Source organism: Nothobranchius furzeri, chromosome 11, assembly GCF_043380555.1.
Source record: "Nothobranchius furzeri strain GRZ-AD chromosome 11, NfurGRZ-RIMD1, whole genome shotgun sequence".
Lineage (NCBI taxonomy): Eukaryota > Metazoa > Chordata > Actinopteri > Cyprinodontiformes > Nothobranchiidae > Nothobranchius > Nothobranchius furzeri.
Window position 1 is genome coordinate 30,208,820 of NC_091751.1, and position 19,978 is coordinate 30,228,797.

The 19,978-nt window shown below is 43.5% G+C and overlaps 1 protein-coding gene across 1 annotated transcript in view; it reads left to right on the forward strand.

Moving 5' to 3' along the window:
• The window catches only part of col8a2 (collagen, type VIII, alpha 2), a 63,862-nt gene that overhangs the window by 41,327 nt on the left and 2,557 nt on the right, over window positions 1-19,978 (forward strand). The window contains exon 2 of the mRNA XM_015955958.3: window positions 16,674-16,858. Within this exon, the coding sequence (XP_015811444.1) occupies window positions 16,696-16,858 (163 nt within the window). The 5' untranslated portion in view covers window positions 16,674-16,695. The remainder of the gene's footprint in view (window positions 1-16,673; window positions 16,859-19,978) is intronic.

Here is a 19,978-nt window from a genome sequence, read left to right on the forward strand (position 1 = left end):
CGAGAGTTAAGATTTTAAACTGAGCTCGATATTTTACCGGGAGCCAGTGCAGAGCACCAGCACTGGGGTAATGTGCTCTCGACATCTAGTGCCTGTCAGGAACCTAGCCACAGAGTTCTGCACAAACTGGAGCCGTGCAACCGTGCACTGGGCCAGACCAGCATACAGAGCGTTGCAGTAGTCCAGCCGGGACAGGACGAAGGCATGCAACACAGACTCTAGATGAGCTCTGGACAGCAGAGGCCTGATCCTGGATAGTCTTTTCAGGTTAAAGAAACAGGACCTCACCACTGTATTTACATGAGTGCCAAGATTAAGTGCTGAGTCGATTTTAATCCCCAAATTACTGACCATTTTCTTTTCATAGGGTGTCAATGGGCCAAGGTCAATAACAGCACCAGAGCCATTTCTTCTGCCAGGACTAAGTATTATAACTTCCGTTTTGCTCTCATTTAGGTGTAAAAAATTAGAAGCCATCCAGCATTTTATGTCCTTCAAGCAATCCAGTAAAAGAGAAACAGATCTATCCTCCCCACGTTGAAGAGGGAGATAGATCTGGCAGTCATCAGCAAAGAAATGAAATTTCATATTATGCTGGCGAAGGAGGACTCCAAGAGGAAGCAAATAAACTGCAAATAGGAGAGGACCAAGGACAGAGCCCTGTGGCACACCCCAACGAAGTTTCACACTGGGTGACGTTACCTCACCCATCTGAACACTAAATATCCTGTCTTGAAGATAAGAGCGAAGCCATTGGAGGGCCTGCCCAGTTATCCCCACCCAATGCTGTAGTCGGTCCAGAAGGACTTCGTGGTCAACTGTATCAAAAGCTGCAGATAAGTCAAGCAATAGCAGAACAACATCATTGTCCATGTCACAGGCTAAAAACGTGTCATTAAAAACCATTAAAAGAGCAGATTCAGTGCTGTGACCTTTCCTGAACCCTGACTGAAAGGTTTCCCATAAATCATTTGTGTCCAAAAAGGCAACCAATTGTGAATACACGACCTTCTCCAGCAGTTTGGAAAGAAAAGGGAGTTTTGAGATGGGCCTGTAATTAGATAAGGTTGTCACATCCAGCCCCGTTTTTTTTAACATGGGATGAATAACAGCCTTCTTAAACGAGGACGGAACCATACCAGAAGTAAGACTGCCATTTATGATTGCCAACAGCAAAGGGCCTATCACTGGAAAGAGTTCTTTATAAATTCTAGGGGGCAGCACATCACAAGGAGAGCCAGAAGGTTTGAGCTGAGCGACCAGTTTTTCCAAGTCTGATAATGTAACAGTCTCAAATGTTTCCAGTGTAGCCTGGAACGGCTCTGGGAGTAGAGAGTCAGATGGTGAGTTTGTAATGGCAGCTCGAATAGATGTAACCTTATCAACAAAAAAGTGAAGAAAGTCATTACAAGTTTCAACTGTGGGAGGCAAAGCGCTAGAATCAGAGAACTCAAGTAGCGAATTTACTACGGAGAAAAGAGTGCGTGGATCATGATAATTTTTTTCCACGATATCAGCAAAGAACTTCACCCTTGCTTCCTTAAGAGTTTGCTGGTAGCTAAACAAAGATTCTCTGAAAATCTCACGAGAGACTTGGAGTCTGTCTTTCTTCCATTTCCTTTCTGCCCTCCTACAGGATTGCCTGCAGGCCCGAACATCATCAGAGAGCCATGGTTCTGGCCTAGGCCTCTTCTTTCTAATCCTAAGAGGTGCAATTTTATCCAAAATGTTTTTACAAATACTGTCAAATTGGAGTGTAAGCTCCTCTGCATTAAGTGACATTGTGTGTAGCTCACGTCCTTCTGCACATAGGAGCTCACCAAGCTCAATAACCTTTGCTGCATTTAAAACACGACGGAATCTCACATGAGAGGAAGCCACAGCAGGCATGCAGGGCAAGTTAAAATCACATAAAATGGACGAGTGATCAGAAAAAACCGGGCTCAGTATCTCTACACCAGCAACAGAGAGACCAATAGACATCACTAAATCCAAGGTGTGTCCCTGCGCATGAGTAGGACCCAGGACCCACTGTGACAGATTAAGGGAGCCCAACAGATGTAAAAAGTCTTTGGCGAATGGCTTATCAGGGCAACACACATGAATATTAAAATCACCAAGAATCAAAACATGATCATACTTTAGCATGTTTACAGACAGGAGGTCAGAGAAGTCCTTTAAAAAGTCCACATCAAATTTAGGAGGACGATATATCAACGCCACGAGCAACAGAGGAGGTGGGCCAAGTTCAAACAGGCACATTTCAAAGCTGGAAGGAGGATTTGATGGAATAAGCTGTTTACAGTTGAAGTGAGATTTATACACGACAACCAGTCCACCGCCTCTGCCAGAAGACCTCGGGACATTAAAACAGCTACAACCCACTGGTAGTAGTTCCAGTAAAGCACTCGAATCTCCCATAGGAAGCCAGCTCTCACATATGCACAGGAGTTCCAACCCCTGTGCAACAAAGAAGTCTTTCAAAATGAAAGTTTTATTCATTACCGACCTGGCGTTGACCAGACCTAGCCGTGTGAGATGTGGAGTCGTCGGCCCAGCGCTTTTTAAGCCCAGGGACGTGGATGCTACCCCCGTACAGGTCACCGGGTGGAGATTCGCTGGGTTGACTCCCCTCCATCGGTACCGAGACACTGGACGAAAGCGCGGGTGCGCAGTCTCCTCCTCAAACCCCACCAACGGCACGAGGCAGGACGGAGCCGGCTCCAACAGGCGTGATGGCGCCACAAGATGACAGCTGATACCCGTCAGCTCAGCAAGCTCCCTACGGGACCGTGACAGCTTGGACCGTAGTCTCACCCGCCGTCCACCACGCCTTCCACGACCCCTACGACGCTTCCTCCAGTTAGCCCGATCCAGGAGCCGTCGAGGCACAAGTGGTGGTGCCGAGCGGCACTGGCAGGAGGACGAAAAACCGGAACTCCTCCAGCCCGTCCAAGCACCCGGTTTCACCAGGCCAGCAGCTGATCGAAGTTCTAGAAGAGCCTCTCGGTCATAAGTCAGCAACAAAGTCACATTACACACGAAAACACTTAAAAATAATAAAAAGATAAAATATCCGACAGGAGACAGACGGCTTGCCACGTACACCGGCGCCATCTTGAACCTCCCAGACCAATAGACATCACTAAATCCAAGGTGTGTCCCTGCGCATGAGTAGGACCCAGGACCCACTGTGACAGATTAAGGGAGCCCGACAGATGTAAAAAGTCTTTGGCGAATGGCTTATCAGGGCAACACACATGAATATTAAAATCACCAAGGTATTAGTAGAAATGAGTCCTTATCCTGGAACGTGTCAGCAGTCAACCAACATTCCAATGGCTAGAAATGCAGTTCTGTTGTTGCAATACCACCTCTGAACACCAGAGTTCACCAGAGTGTCCGTGTTCCATATTCAACCTTTAACAAGTTGTTCAGAACAATAACAGCTGTTTAGAAAACTGACTGCAGTACCCAAATTTGACCACAGGATGTAATTCTTACATACTGCTTCAAGATTTTTGTGGCAGCATACCAGGGTTCTGGGTGGAATGTGGCAGCAGGGACTTCAAATTGATGACATTGACCCTTCAAACATCAGCGTGGCTTGATTGTTGCCTAAGTGCCATTTGTTACTGTGGTGGGATATTTTACATTTTAGCTGCATCCTGATTTAGTTCTGAATTTGAGCAGAAGGGGATAGGTGTGTGAACATCCACTCTCAGAAACAAGTACTCAATTGTATCTCTAGGGTTACAAAAGTCATGTTTCCATTGTTGGAACTTCAGGGTAAAATCTATCATCTATCTATCTATCTATCTATCTATCTATCTATCTATCTATCTATCTATCTATCTATCTATCTATCTGTCTGTCTGTCTGTCTGTCTGTCTGTCTGTCTGTCTGTCTGTCTGTCTGTCTGTCTGTCTGTCTGTCTGTCTGTCTGTCTGTCTGTCTGTCTGTCTGTCTGTCTGTCTGTCTGTCTGTCTGTCTGTCTGTCTGTCTACCGTAATTTCCAGACTATAGAGCGCACCTCAAAATAAGCCGCACCAACAAAAAAAAGGTTTTCTACACACACGCTGCACTCAAATACAAGCCGCTGCACAGCGGCCACATGCAGGTCTCCGGCGCACAGCGCATGTATGGCCATAACATAAGATAATTAGACAGAAAGACGCTACACGGAGGTTTTCGGTTGTTGTTTTAATTCAACAAAACGAATTTTAAACACGGGTGAACGTGCCAGCAAGTTTAGAAAATAAAACAGCACTGATAGCATTCATATTTCTGGATGATTATAAAATAAAAACAGTACTGACACGTTATTACCGGTAATTTGCATGCATGTTTAGAAGAAAAGAACAACGCTGACACAGCATTAATAAGCCCTGGATGATTAGAAAATGTCCAACGCATTATTAAAACTGGTCTGTTGAGTCCAGATGGACCCTGTTCCAGAATGATGGTGCATCAGGGTAAGAAGAGAGACAGTTGAAGTACAAGTACAAGCCTGTGGGGGCAATGCTATGAACTGGGCTTGCTGCAGATGGTCAGGTCTAGGTTCAACAACAGGATGCGCTCCAAGAATGAGGTCAGCTGGTTGTCTAAATATCCTGATTGAAATAAAAGGTGGAATTCTCAAATACTTTTTCACATCCCTCCAGGCCAATAATGTATTGTAAACCAATGTATTATCTTTGAGAGAGTCTATCTGATCGAACTTAACAATGTAAGGAAGGAAGGTTAGTCTTCTAGGGAGACAGGCCGGAGTTTCCAACTCAACCCACAGGAATAACTCTCTGTTCGAGAACCAGTCTGATATAATTTTGAGTTGCGAGCACCAATAATGAAATTGTATGTTAGTTAGGGAGAGGGCTCCTAGTTGCTTCGATTTAGTAAGCGTAGAAAATTTTATTCGTTGATGTTTATTGTTCCAAATAAGGCGTGAAATATCTGAGTTGAGGGATTTAAAGATCAAGGGGGGTAAATAACAGGGGAGGTTCCGAAAAAAATAATTAAGACACGGGAGGATGTTCATTTTTATTGTATTGACCCTGCCCAGCAAGGACATGGGTAGAATGGACCATCTGGTTAAATCAGATTTAATTTTTTTGGATGAGAGGAGCGTAATTGGTTGAGAAAAGATCAGCCAGGATAGGTGTAATAAAGATTCCTAAATACCTGAATCCCTTCATAGAGATTTGGAAAGTGGAATGGGGGACCTCGGCCTGAGAAATATTTAAAGGGCAAGCAATCAATTTATCCATATTGATTTTGTAGCCAGAGAGGGTGCCAAATTTAGCTATGGACCTGCAGACCGCCGGAATCGGGACAGATGGATTAGTCAAATATGGGAGGACATCGTCCGCAAAAAGGGAAATCACGTGGTTGGTATCAGCTGCCCTAACGCCTAAAATATCTGGATTGGTTCTAATAATGACAGCTAGAGGTTCAATTAAGAGAGTAAGCAATAGAGGGGACTGGGGGCAACCCTGTCTGCAGCCCCTTCTTATAGGAAAACTGTTTGACAATAAACCGTTTGTGTTAAAAGTAGCTGTGGGATTAGAATAAAAAGATTTAATTAGATTGATAAAATTAGGCTCCAGGCTGAATCTTTCTAATACCGAGAACAGAAATGGCCATTCTACCCGGTCGAAAGCTCTTTCGGCATCAAGGGAGATTATCACAGCAGGGTCTTTATGTTGGTTGAGATACTGAATAATATTAAGGGCTCGGCGTACGTTGTCGGTTCCATACCTTGATTTGACGGAGCCTGCTTGGTCCGGGTGAATTAATTTTGGAAGAATCTTTTCCAATCTGCGTGCTAGAACCTTCACCGTGATTTTATAGTCCAAATTAAGAAGGCTAATGGGTCTATAAGATGTGCAGTTGAGGGGATTTTTGTCTTTTTTTAGAAGCAGACTAATAGAAGCGGATCTCCACGATGGGGGATCCCATCTCCTTTGATATGATTTAGAGCCGGCAAGAAAATAGGTTGAATCTCCGGCCAGAACTTTTTTTAAAATTTCACCGGGAACCCATCTGGGCCAGGGGATTTTCCGTTTGGCATTGACTGGATAGCTGCCCATACCTCAATCGGACTAAAGGCTGCATCAAGAGAAGATAGGTCCTCTTCCGAGATAGAAGGCAAAGAGATATTATTTAAATAAGCAACTCCATCTGGATCACACTGTCCTGCCGAATAAAGGGATTTATAGAAATCTCTCAAAGTCTTATTAATAGTTGACGGATCATAAGTGACTTCCCCTTTATCCATTTTTATTGCAGTAATGGATCACTCACTAATCTGTTTTTTTAATTGGTGTGCGAGGAGGCGGCTCAATCTGTTGCCAAATTCATAATAGTTCTGCTTAGTATAGAGAAGTAGTTTTCGAGCGTGATTAGTGTATTCTTTATCAAGCTTAGTTCTGACAGCAATTAATGCCTTGAAATTTTCCGGGGTGGGAGATTGCTTATGGGTCTGTTCCAGCCTAATCACTTCAGATTCAAGAAACCTTCTGTTTTTCTCCATTGTTTTCTTTCTGAAAAAGCAATAGGAGATGAACTGACCGCGCACGGTAGCCTTCGCTGCGTCCCATACTATAGTGGGTGAAACTGGTGAAAGGCTATTTTCTGCCCAATATTGAGAGAAACTTTTTCTTACAAAGGTGCAGGAGGAGTCGTCATTTAGTAGTGATGTATTATATCTCCAGATAGGGGTCCTAGTAATGTCAGAAATTAAATTGCACTGTAGATAAACAGGGGCATGATCTGAGATGGTGATTGGGCCAATTAAACAAGATTGAACAGAATTGAGAAAGTTTTTAGGGATAAAAAAATAATCGAGTCTACAAACAGGTAAACAAAACTGTTTCTGTGTTTAAAAAAGAACGAAAGCATGGAATTGAGTCTAGAGTATGAATTATGGGGATGTGAAAAGAAAGAGTAATCCTTCGTATTAGAGTTCAGCATGCGCCAGATATCGATTAGCCCAGAATCCATACATAAACCTTTGAGAGTTGACGAAGCCCTTGGGTTAGATAACGGCGCCGATGAGGATTTATCCAACCTGGCATTTAGTATGCAGTTGAAATCGCCACCCATAAAGCCCAAACCATCACATTGTTGATTAAAAAGTAGCACTATTTGAGATATAAAGTTTGGTGAGTCTGTGTTGGGGGCATAAACATTGAGTATGGTAATCGGGCATCCAAAAATCAAACCGTTAATCAAAATAAATCTCCCCTCAGGGTCCCTTACATCATGCAGGAGGGTGAAGAGAATATTCCTCTTTATAAGAATAGCTGTGCCCCTTTTACTCTGCAAATGGGATGAAAAATAAGCTTGACCTACCCAGTCTCATTTGAGCTTTGAGTGCTCCAAGTCAGATAGCCTGGTTTCCTGGAGAAGCGCTATCAATCTTTTGTCTCTTCAGAAAAGTTCAGACCTTTTTCTTTTTAATCACATGACCTAAGCCTTGGACGTTCCAGGTAACAAATTTAAGTAGGCGGGTCATAATGAGTCAGAATAAACACCACTGTGAACTAGGAAAGGGCCAATAGAGGCTTGAATGCAAAGAGAAACAATAAACAACGACAACAACAACAAAAGCCCCACCCCCCACCCCCACCCCACTCCCAAACAGCAGGATAAACCACTTTCCCAAACAGCCACCAAGCGTGGTGAGTAGCATTTCTGAATTATATCTAAACACTGATCCTAGCGACAAAAGGAGCACCCAGCTTCCCAACTGCAGTCCAGAACAGGGATTGTAGAGCACCCCCCCCCCCTCCCGCAAAACAAACATAATATAAGCACTTAGCAACGGGGGTCTGGAGAGTAACAGAACCGACCCAATTAAAGTCAATACTCATGATCGATGTCTAATTCCTCGTTACCTCATTTAAGTGAGTCCAAGAAGGCAGCAGCCAACCCGGGGGAGTCAAAGAAAGGGACCCGGCCCTCGTGGAGACACCGGAGCCGAGCCGGATGGGCAAAACCACGATATTTTCCAAATCGAGCCAGTGCCTTCCCCACAGCATCAAACTCTCGCCGCCTGCGAAGGGTTCCTGCAGACAGATCCGGGTAGATACGCAGCGTTGAATCGCCCTGACGAAGGTCACGCCTCTTCAAAGCAGCCCTGAGAACAGCCTCCCTCTGAGGGAATTTCAGGAAGCGCACCAGGACGCTCCTTGGTGGTTTGCCCCTCTCCAGTATGGGAGCCGGGGCTCGGTGAGCGCGCTCGATCTCCAGCGCAGGGAAGTCGGAAGGAAGACCCACCAGGGCCGTCAAGGCGGAGCGGAGGAAGTCCGTCAGCGAGGTGTCGCCCTCCGCTCCCTCAGGCAGCCCCACGATCTTCAGGTTGTTGCGGCGGCTGCGATTTTCCAGGTCATCCAGTTTAAGCTGAAGGCGGTGAACACATTTTTCCAGTTCAAGCAGGCAAGGTCTGTGGGACTCCAGGTCATCTTCGGCGGCGGAAATCCTCCCCTCCACTTCCCCCAGGCGAGTCTCCGTGAGGGACACCCGGCTGGACAAAGACGACACAGACTCCTCCACCGAGGTAATGGAAGCCCTTATCTCAGTTAAGGTGCCATCCGTAACTGTTAAGTGAGCACCGATAGATTTGTCCATGCCGTTCACTTTGGAGGCCACAGACCTTAGTTCAGCGAGGATCTGGTCCACGGTGTCCTGGCTAGCATGCGTTAGCTCCGACGAACCAGCGGGCTTGGCTTCAGCAGACGCATGAGCGGCTTGTTGAGCAAGTTTCTTCTTGGTTGCAGGCGAAAAAATAGGGAATTCCTTGTCACGCTGTGTTCTCGGCATCTCTGGCAAGCGAGTTTGAGGAAAAATTCGAACAATAAATGCAGCGGGTCGGTAAAAAAAGTAGTGGTCTGGAGCGGAGCTAAAGACTAGGCGTCCATCTTGGTCCGGGTCACGTGACCTCCCCTCGCTACACTTTGTTTTGAACTTTATATAATTCGGTTAGATCTGAAGTGTTAATTGAACCCTTTACATTAAAAGTACCAGTAGTTTAAACACACCTGGTTTCAGCTTTCAAAAACATTTATAAGTATTTGAAGCTGAATGTGGTTAAAATAAAGCTGTAATTTTACAATCTGCACCCCGTACCCTAGAGGAGTCTTAGTAGTAGCATGGTGTCTGTTCCTAATCACAGTCATGAACTTTCCCTCTCCATGTAATTATCATGTGTGTGTGTGTGTGTGTGTGTGTGTGTGTGTGTGTGTGTGTGTGTGTGTGTGTGTGTGTGTGTGTGTGTGTGTGCGCGCGCGCAGCAGTTACACGAACGTGAGTTGACATTTTCTAATTTGAAAATTACATCTTATTACACAATACAGTTAATTGGCACCAGGATTTGGAAGTAATTTGGGAATCCACAGCAGACTTTAAATCACAAGCAGAAAGGAAGGTGTGTTCATTGGCACCACATGTTCTGAGAGGAGTTTCACCGCTCAGGTCATGTCTGTGATTATCTGAGAACCTAAAGATGAAGGTTTAAGGAGGATTCATCATATGTCTGACATGTTGGTTGTTGGAGTTTTGGTGATGAAGAACCAAAGATCTTTTTGTCTGATTCCACTTCAAAGAAAGATGAGGAAGGCAAAGATGGAGATGTGAAGAAAAATAAACAGGAGAAAGAGAGAGCAGCATCAGTCGGACAGTGTTTGGTTGTTGGCCGACTTGCTGGCTGGCTGGCAGGGAAGCTTGTCTGGTACAAAGGGGTCTGTGGTTTTGGTGCAGATGAACAGTAATTTAACAGGCGGGTCTGGACTGCGTACCACTCTGCAAGCATTAAACCTGAAGAAGGATACAAACACGTTTCCTGACCAGAAACCTGGCCAATGAGGAGGGATCTGCTCATCAAAGCCTCCACAGAAACCCTTGAAAACCTTTTTTAAAAGCCTTCTCCATGGCCCCCATCAGCTGCTACTGAAAACACTAACACACACAGTCTGGGTATGCATGAGACCCCAGCCTGGAGTTATAAAGAACATCTTAAAATCACAGCTATTTTCTCCTAAAATTAGCCCGTTGTAAACACAGCAGTAAAACACAAGGAGGGTCTGAAAGAGGAAAGGAAAAACGCCAAATCAAAGCTTTATTAGGCTTTAAAGCTCAGCAGAAGCCAACGTTACATAAAACATTATGATAAACAGATAGATGCTGCTGTAACTGACTGCAAAGTGGAGCAGTGGTTAGCACTGTTGCCGTGCAACAAGAAGGTCCCTAGTTTGAATCCCAGTCTGGGGTCTTTCTCTAAACACGCATGGGTTCTCTCCAGGTACCATGGCTTCCTCCCACAGTTCAAAAACATGACTGTCAGGCTAATTAATCTCTCTAAACTGTGTGTGTGTGTGTGTGTGTGTGTGTGTGTGTGTGTGTGTGTGTGTGTGTGTGTGTGTGTGTGTGTGTGTGTGTGTGTGTGTGGTTTGTCCTGTGTGTCTCTGCATTGCAAGTTGTAGGTGCACTAAGTAACTTTTTCCATGTTTTAAAATCATTTTCTTGAGCCAGTAGCTGCTAAAATGACCTATCACAGCAGGGAGTGGAATCTCTCGTAGAAATTGGTAAAGGCTGAGTAGTGACAGTGACTTGTAATGGACACTGGGGGGGCGGGGGCGGGGGTGGGGGGGGTGGAGGGTAAAAGTACGCCTAAGCTGGTTCAGTTAGACATTAATGATCTAGTTCATAATTGCCTCGTGACTTATTTTCAGTGGTAGAAAAAGCCCTTGTGCTCGTGTGTGTGTGTGTGTGGGGGGGGGGCTAGGATTATGAGTCTTATTAAAAATCATGATGTGCAAATGTCTCGCCTCTGATTTGTTAACAGCAACGCCACCTCAATTCACTCTTCTTTCTTGGGTAAAATATGCAGCATTGATGTTTGATCACCACGAGTTTGAAGGAGTTCTGCCATGTTCTTGAGTTGCTAATGCTAGCGGTTAGCTTCTACCAGCTCAGACGCACTCTGCTTAGTCCTAGCTGCTGAATTAACCGCCTTCTGCAGGCTCATGCTAAGGTGGCGATGGCGAGGACAGATTGTCCCTGTGATGTAGAAAAAACTGTCCTTTTCTGACTTCTCGTTTTCCCAACTTTTCCTTTCTGTAACTAAAGCAGGAGATGGGGGCTGGAAAAGATTCTCACTTTCAGCATGCATGTGCTGCTTAGGGTGACCATTTCTAAAAGAACAAGTATTACACAGTTTCCCCGTGAACATGACTTAATGAAAGTGGGTAACATTTTGCAAGTGGACCACATCTCCTAAACACACCTGTTTTGGAGATTTAAAGCTTGATACAAATTCTAGACGACCACAAGCAAGGATGAGATGGAGTTTCCTTAAGAACGCTGGCCTTTTTGCTGTTTTCTGGGAAAGCAATGGTGTGTTGATTTACCTTTTGGCAAGCACACAATCCTATTTCTGTAACGCAATAAACTTCACTCATCTACATCTGTAAAGCACCTGTCACTAATGTGAAACGCCTTGTCATCAACCCATGTGAACACGAGTTAAGCACCGCTTAAAGACAGAGTCTGACATGGAGCTACAGAAGCAGGAGCATCTAATTCAGCAGCAGAATAGACAGCCATGTTCACACACACACACACACACACACACACACACACACACACACACACACACACTGCTCTGTCTGCCCGCTGATGGAATTAACAGCACTGGGGAGGTGAGACTGATTGAGCTCTGCATACGTTTCCGCTAATCTTTGTGGACCCAGACTGTCAGACGTTTCCTAAACCGTGTGCCACAGACAGATTCCTGGTTCACTGTGTGTGTGAGGATTTGGTGTCAGGGCGGGAAGAGGAGGTGTTTGTTTTTGTGGTGAAAACACAAGCCAGGGCTGGAGAAGGGGAATCATCACCTCAACGTCTAACCTTGACAAAAGCACCAAACTCTTAAAGGAGGGTTGAAGTCCATGAAGTTGAAATAGTTTTGGTTCAAACCACAGACCTTGCACAGAATTAAAGCTGACCAGACATTTTTGCTGATTCATCCAGTTTGGACAAACCTCAGCCACAGATTCGACCATAATGGTTCCCAACACCCAACCATCAAGCCCTACAGATGGCAAGCAAAGTTTCATCAAACTCTCTTGGTGTGAATTAACCAAAGTAAGAGTTTCAAGAGCCTTCAAGCAAACTAAGTATTTAGTCTGGACCTAAAGTTGATGACATGTTTTCTTTTCTGGACATTTTCTCCAAAACCATTTGACCGTGTTTGAGAAAAAGGTGTAGTTCACTGAAAAATCTAATTTCTGATTATCACAGGTCACTCTGATTTTATTATGCAGGCTGAACATGAAGATAGTCTCCTACACCTACCTCCTGCCATAGCTTCTGATAGAAAATAGATGGTGAAACTCTAAGATTTGAACATCCTGACAGATCTACATCACACTGTCACTAACAGTCATGGACTCACCCAGGACTCACCCATGACTCACAACGAGGAAGGCCGTTGCTGGTTTAACATCCAGGAAACAGCAGAGAACTTCTTGGCTAGTAGAAGCTAACCATTAGCATTAGCAACTCCACCACACAGCAGAACTCCTCCAGGCTTGTGGTATTTGTGGAGGTAAAACATCAATGTTGCAGAACAGAGTCAGTGGTAGAGTTGTGTTGCTGTTAGCCAATCAGAGGAGAGATGTTCATATATCAGGAAGTACAACTTCAAATCCTATCATCTGAAGCTCTCCTCATATCTGGCAATCTTCTAGTTCCTGAAACAGGTGCACCGGAGCTTTTTTTTCCCAGAGAATGACATACAAGGCATTCATTCCTTCTAGAGACCACTGCAGGTGTACTGATTTACAGAGTGGACCACACCTTTAATCTGGGCCTAAATGAAACGTGGACTCATCACCATGAATAACTTTATTCCGCTGTTTTCTTTTGTAAATGATAAATGACCCGCACTTGTATAGCGCCTCTCACAGTAAGGACTGCAAAGCGCTTAACACTAGGTGTATCATTCATCTATTCACACACACATTCACACACTGATGGTGGTGAGCTACGATGTAGCCACAGCTGCCCTGGGGTGCACTGACAGAGGCAAAGAAGAAAAAAAAACTATTAATACAAGTCCATGCATTAATATGATTGCCTCAATCCAGTTTGTTATTGTTTTAACTATTTTTAGGCATAAAAAGTAAATTTTGACTTTTATAAACAAACTGTTTTAATAAGCTTTTAAAGCATTTGTTCTGCATCTGGAAAACAAATAATATATAAAGTTGTCCCTCCATACTGTGTGTGTATGCTTAAATCTCCTTTTTCCATGGGTTAGGGTTAGTGTTTCATGTGTTTCCTTTAGTCACAACACTGAACTATTGACAGAAGACAGTTTGAACAACACAGCACTTATTCAGTCTCACACTGGTTATTCATTTAAGGAAAATGAGGATTGGGGTCTTTTATTTAACTTGACTGCCATTCAAATGAGGTAATCCCTCCATCAGGCTGAGCTCCACTTGGGGTGTCAGCTCACTGCATAATATTTGAGTTGTGGTTTCTTATGTTTTTGAACTCACACAGCATTACTCAGCAGTGTATATTTAGCAGAGGGAACAGAAGGCTCGATCGTAAAATGGAACCCAACTCTTGCATCGATAACATCTGTTATTTATGGTGTCACCATCTTCAGTTATGTTGGTTTTCTGCCCTTAATGAACGATTTGAGTTTCCGTTAAATCTGCACTAAATGCTCTAGCTATTTCCCTGCTCCAGCACATAGGATTCAATACTTGAATCACCACTTCATTAGGTCCTCAAGTCCTTCAGAAGCCTGGTAATCTATTATCCAAACCTGACTGTTAGGTTAATTGGTCTGTCTAAATTGTCCCTAGGTGCGTGTGTGTGTGTGTGTGCATAATTGTTTGGACAAGCGGGTTCAGAAAATGGATGGATGGATATACTACACTACACTTATGAACAATAGGATGTGAATTTCAACATAAACATGGAAATCCAGTCTGATTGGTCTTTGAATGTTTAACCAGAAGATTTAGAATTATTTGTTTATTCAGGGATCGTAACACACTTCGTATTAATTCAGACAGAGTCAAGTTTATAAAAAGTAAGAAATTTATTTTCTAAACAATTAAAAACATGACAACTAGGAAACACTTTGTGATGAATGAAAAAGTGGATGGAATGTGAGGTGTGATGATGTGTGAGTGTGATGTTATCAGAACCTTCGTATCTGGAGAAACTGAGTTCTGAGTGGGAGTGAATTTGGTCTGATATAAACTATAGTTGAAGGTTTATAAAACCACATCAGACGCAATCTGTCGAGTCTATGTACCCTTATTGGAGACTCTCTTTTGGATCCGAGATTTCGGGGAGTCCGTGGACCCCACGGTACCGAAGTCCGTAGAGAAACCGCAGTATGACCAGGTCAGTCCAGAGTCGTCTCCAGGTCACGACAAACAGGTGGACTTGTTTTGCATCTATGGAAGGACTCTTAGGGAGTCGGAGCTGTGTCAGCTTTGTTCTGAAGGAACCGTTTGCGGTATCAGCTGTAGCGTGCAACAGGTTTTGACAGTTTGTCAAAAGATGCGATGGGAGCAGAGAATTCCTAAGATGGCCAGTCAGAGGTGGGCTCCACTGAGAGTATGTTTGTATGCAACATGTACACATTGGTAACTTACTTTGATTCCACGCAGACTGTTAGAAAACAATATATACAGATGGTTTTTTTTCTTTTGCATTTGTGAAAATACCAAAAAAAAAACATTTTGAGTCATCTCACCCCGGCTTTCCACAGCAGCCGTCAGCAGCACGTTACTGCAGCAGCACGTCATAGCTGCTGATAGGAACGGCTGTGGTCAACAGAACCTTTTCCACAGGAGCCGTCAGCAGCCGTCAGCAGCGCGAGTCGGCCGCGTCTCAGGAGCAGCATGTCGCGGCCTTTACGCGCCGGTTCTATTTTCTACGCGCGACGCCTCTGAAACGGGTCAAGTTCGACATTTTTGGGGAAGGAAAGACAGGAAATCGGACGCGGAAATGGAGAGAAGCTCCCGAGATTTTCAGAATAAAGAACGTACTGCCTTTCGGTTGCTTTACTTTAAAAAAGGTTACTAACTGTGCGGCCCCGTGAGAAGTTATCACCTAGCTAGCGGTCTCCTTTGTTTTTCAGGTCCGTATTGGCGATTATAAAACGGACAGAATATAAAAACACAAACATTTTGGAGCCATGTTGTAGTTTTCTCCTGCTTGTTGTTGTGTTTACTGACGAAGTCACTCGTGTGACTTCGTGCCCTGTCGGTGACAGCTGCTCCTCTGCTGCGTCGCGTCTCGTGGGAAGGGCCAAGCAGCAGCTAGACGTGCTGCTGCAGTAGCGTGCTGCTGACGGCTCCCGTGGAAACCCGGGGTAAATGTAATTTTGTAGTGAAGATGGGACTGGTCACAGGAAGAAACTGAACACCATTATTATAAAAACTCAGTAGGTTCTCAATAATGTTTCATTAAAGGCATTTTAGAGGACAGTCGTTCCATGGGGCGACGGTGGCACAGGAGTTAAGTGCTCGCCCCATAATCGGAAGGTTGCAGGTTCCAGCCCCACTCAGTCTGTCACTGTCGTTGTGTCCTTGGGCAAGACACTTAACCCACGTTGCCTGCTGGTGGTGGTCAGAGGGACCGGTGGTGCCAGTGCTCGGCAGCCTCGCCTCTGTCAGTGCGCCCCAGGGCAGCTGTGGCTACATTGTAACTCATCCTCACCAGTGTGTGAATGGGTGAATGACTGATTGTGTTGTAAAGCTCCTTGAGGGGTTCCAGGACTCTAGAAGGCGCTATATCAATACAGGCCATTTACCATGATTGAATGGTTTTGACCAATTTAAAATGGTTTCTATTTCTTCTCATTATCCGCTGCAACACAAAGTTATAGTTTATATTCTGATAAGTTGGGTTCTGCTGAACAAAAATATCACCTCAGTGGCCTAGTGGTAGAGTGTCCACCCTGGCACTGGGGGTGGGGTCTCCTCACGAGGATGGGTCACATGTGGAGATGTCATTTCCCCAGTGTGTGATGACTAATGGGATTTTATCAACTGGCCAGCAACAAACTGGTCATTATAATGAGGCTGATTACAAAGTCACATAAAACCATTTAACAAGCAAAAAGTCATTGTAGTTTTTTTTTAGTTACATAGCTGCAAATTTCACATTTCATTGTTTTTCTCGCAAAATGGTTATGGAATTGCAGCTAGTAGTAGCAAGCTCTGCAGCTAATATCCATGCAATGTAAACAGCAGCTTCTGTTGAGTAAGTCAGAGTTCATTCAGAACGATCTCAGCTTAAACCAGTGCTGACTCACTTCCGGTGCATCCAGAGGTCAAGTCAGGGAGCCATTTAGTAAAGCATCTGTCAAATTGAGCATGTAAAGTGAAGGTGATAGCGAGGTAAAGGTTCATACTTTTGCATTAACCACTGTGCAACGGAGCTACTTTATGATGGCAACTATTATCATTAACTTATCAATCAGGTTAACAAAAACTCTGTTTTCCAAACGAAGGTCATTCAGAAAGCTGTGAAATAGTAAAATAGTGATTGTTCATAATGATACATGGCTGAAGCCTTCCTCCATAATAAAAACTAAATAATAATTATATCACAACTTCCTCTTCTCTCACTTGCAGTTCTTTGTGTGAGAAGTCTGGGATGCTGGTGACCATGCTGTTGGCTCCTGTCTGTGTGCTGCTGATGCTTGGAGGGCGAGCTCTTGGGGGAGGCTATCCTCCCATAACCCACATGAAGTACATGCAGCCAATGATGAAAGGACCTGTTGGACCACCCTTCAGAGAGGGCAAGGGACATTATGTTGGTGAGTGAAAAGGGAAAATTCATAAATTAGCCATTCTTTAAGTTAATAGATTCACAGACTCCTTTGTGAAAACATTGTCTTCTTACACCTAAACACCTACATTTTGAACCCATGTCTCTTGAAATCCAACATCTGACATCCACAGCCGGGGCTGAAAGAAGCCTGATAGGGCAGCTGAAGGCTAGATGCTCCTCACACCATCTGGATGCTGTTACCTCACTGTTTTATCACTTATTTTCCAAGAGAGAGTGTTTGGAATAAAAAATTACATTTATTTAAAAAAAAATAAAGATTCAGGCAAACAGGTAGAAGCAGAGGGGCATTGTTTTAACAAAATGTGTGTGATGACGGTCATCACTGTCAAAATAAGCTCATGATCAGGTGACAAATGTTTTACACACAAAAGCTCAGTGAAGGTAATTCTGATACTTATTCTGCTGTAGAAATATAATGTCTGGAGAATTTTTCATTTTTACTTTATGGACACTCAAAGGAGGCTGAAGTTGTTCAGATAACTGAAGCAGCTCATTGGATACAAGGATTTTACTGCCACCCGGTGGTGACAGCTCCACATTACAAAATAACCCACCCATTGGAAAATAAATAGGTCTTAATATATAAACATCTGAAAAGCTGTGATACTCACAATGAAACTCCTATTGTTGAAGTCAATTTCTCTTCTGAACGATGTCACATAATGATAAATAACACATGCAATACGAATACATTTTTTATTTCACTTATAAATTGAGAATCTAAAGAAAACTTCATAAACATAAAAAATAATGTTTGCAACAATTAGCTCATTCTGAAAAATAATTAGATGAATAAAACATCTGAAAAGCATCTTCTTGTACACTAAGGTTAGGTGTAAACGGATCAGAGACAAAAAAAAAACTAAAGCAGGAAGCAAACATCCTTGTCGCACCACACGCTTTTCCATAACACTGACAGTTGTGTGCTAAATGTTTAATGGTAATCAATAGACCTCAGAAAACTACATTTTCATGAGGGACCACTAGATGGCAGTAATGGGCTATGGCTAAACGAGAGCCTTTGCAGGAATTGTAGTCAAAGAGATTGACAGATCACTCAATTTGAATGTCGAGCATCAAATCATTTGTTTGTGTTTTGGATTTAGGTGAAATTATTACAAAACTAAATTTACAAACCAGCTTGGATTTCCCTTCCAATTTAAACCAAATCTTATGATGTCAAATAGTGACTGAAGTATTTAAAGGGGCATTATGGAAGTTTGACAGCCAAAACATGTATAGAAATAATAAATGTCTTCTTCATACATTCTCCTGCAATGCCCTGGTCCTGTAGAATGAGCCCTGGCATTTTTACTGTGATTGCCTGTTTTTCTGTAAAATCACAGAAAAAGAGAGCTGCTCGGGTCGAGCAGGCTGCTTCATGTGCGTTCACGCTCAGGCTTAGCCTGTAGCATTTGCTATCAGTAGCTTTAGCAGCAGAGAGTGAGGTAGTGCCAACTCAGCGACTTTGTCGCTGTTCCTAACGCCTAGTGATGAACCTAGCTACATTTCTGAGGACCCTTAGCTACTTTCTTCTAGATATTTCCTGCAAATTAGAAACAAAATAGCCATTTTCACTCCGAACCATTCTTTGAATGTTGTTTTAGCTGTAATCAAGAATATAAATATTACAGATATCAAAGGTGTCACTGGGCTTTAGCTCACCTTGTTAGATATTGGACTCTTGTGCAGGAGACCTGAGTTCGATTCTGGATGTGATCACAGTTTATTTAGAGTTTCTTTATTACATTAATGGTATATTTTTTTACAGTAAGATGCCCAAATTTTTATTTGAGTCTCGCCGAACGGCATTGAATTCACAGATAAAAAAGATGTGGGTTCAACTGCTGCACTGGCTGCGCATTCTCCTGTCCTCTGTCCTCCGGGCCACACACACACACACACACACACACACACACACACACACACACACACACACACACACACACACACACACACACACACACACACACACACGGGACTGTCTCAGCTGTTATTTTCATTAAGGAGTGTGCACGTACAGCATGCGTGCCTTGTGCACGAGCCTACTATTGAAGCTGCCGTTACGCTTTTGGCCTGAGGGGGCAATCGCGAACATAAAAATTCAAAACTCCGTAAAGTCCCTTTAAAGGTGTAGTTCACCAAAAACATTTTAAAAAATTTATTCAGATTCTAATGGGTCACTCTGAGTTTTTATGCAGGCTGAACATGAAAACAGTCTCCTACACCAATCTCCTGCACTTAACGTTCATGGACTCACCCATCATGACTCACGACGGGGAAGGATGTTGTTGGTTTAGCATCCAGGAAACAGCAGAAAATGTCTCAGCTAATAGAAGCTAACTGTTAGCATTAGCAACTCCACCACACAGCAGAACTCCTCAGGTTTGTGTTACTTGTGGAGATAAAACATCAATGTTGCAAAGCAAACAGAGTCAGTGGTAGTCGTGCTGCTGTTAGCCAATCAGAGGAGAGATGCTTCAAATATCAGGAAGTAAGAGTCCAAATGCTGTCGTCTGAAGCTCTCCTTTCATCGGGCAATCTTTTAGATCCTGAAACAGGTGCATCAGGGTTTTATGTACCGAGAGTATGACTTACAAGAAATTCATTCCTACTAGAGGCCGCTGCAAATGTATTAATTACACAAGTGAACCCCACCTTTAAGCTTTATTTTTCACAAATCTTAAGGTATTTCTTCTCACATTGGTATATTTATTCTTTTCAGCCTCTACAATGCAACCTATGGTATTTTCCAGGCATCTTGTTCCAAAATAGTGTGTCCTAGAGACACACATTTTTCCGGCAGAGATTCTGCAGATAGAGGTGTCTACAAATTTACTAAGGAAATGTTTTGACACTTTATATATGCCTTTGCTGTTGTTGTCACTTTTAGATTTCAAATGGCAAGGCCCTTCTGTGTTGTCATATGTTCAGGACTTTTACAGCGTTTTACATTTTGATTGTATGTTGTGTTTCAAATGTCCTCTTAAGTGACTACAAGTCAAAATGAACAGAAAAAAGGTAAATGGCCTGTATTTGATATATTGCCTTCTAGTTTCCTGGAACCCCCCAAGGTGCTCAACAA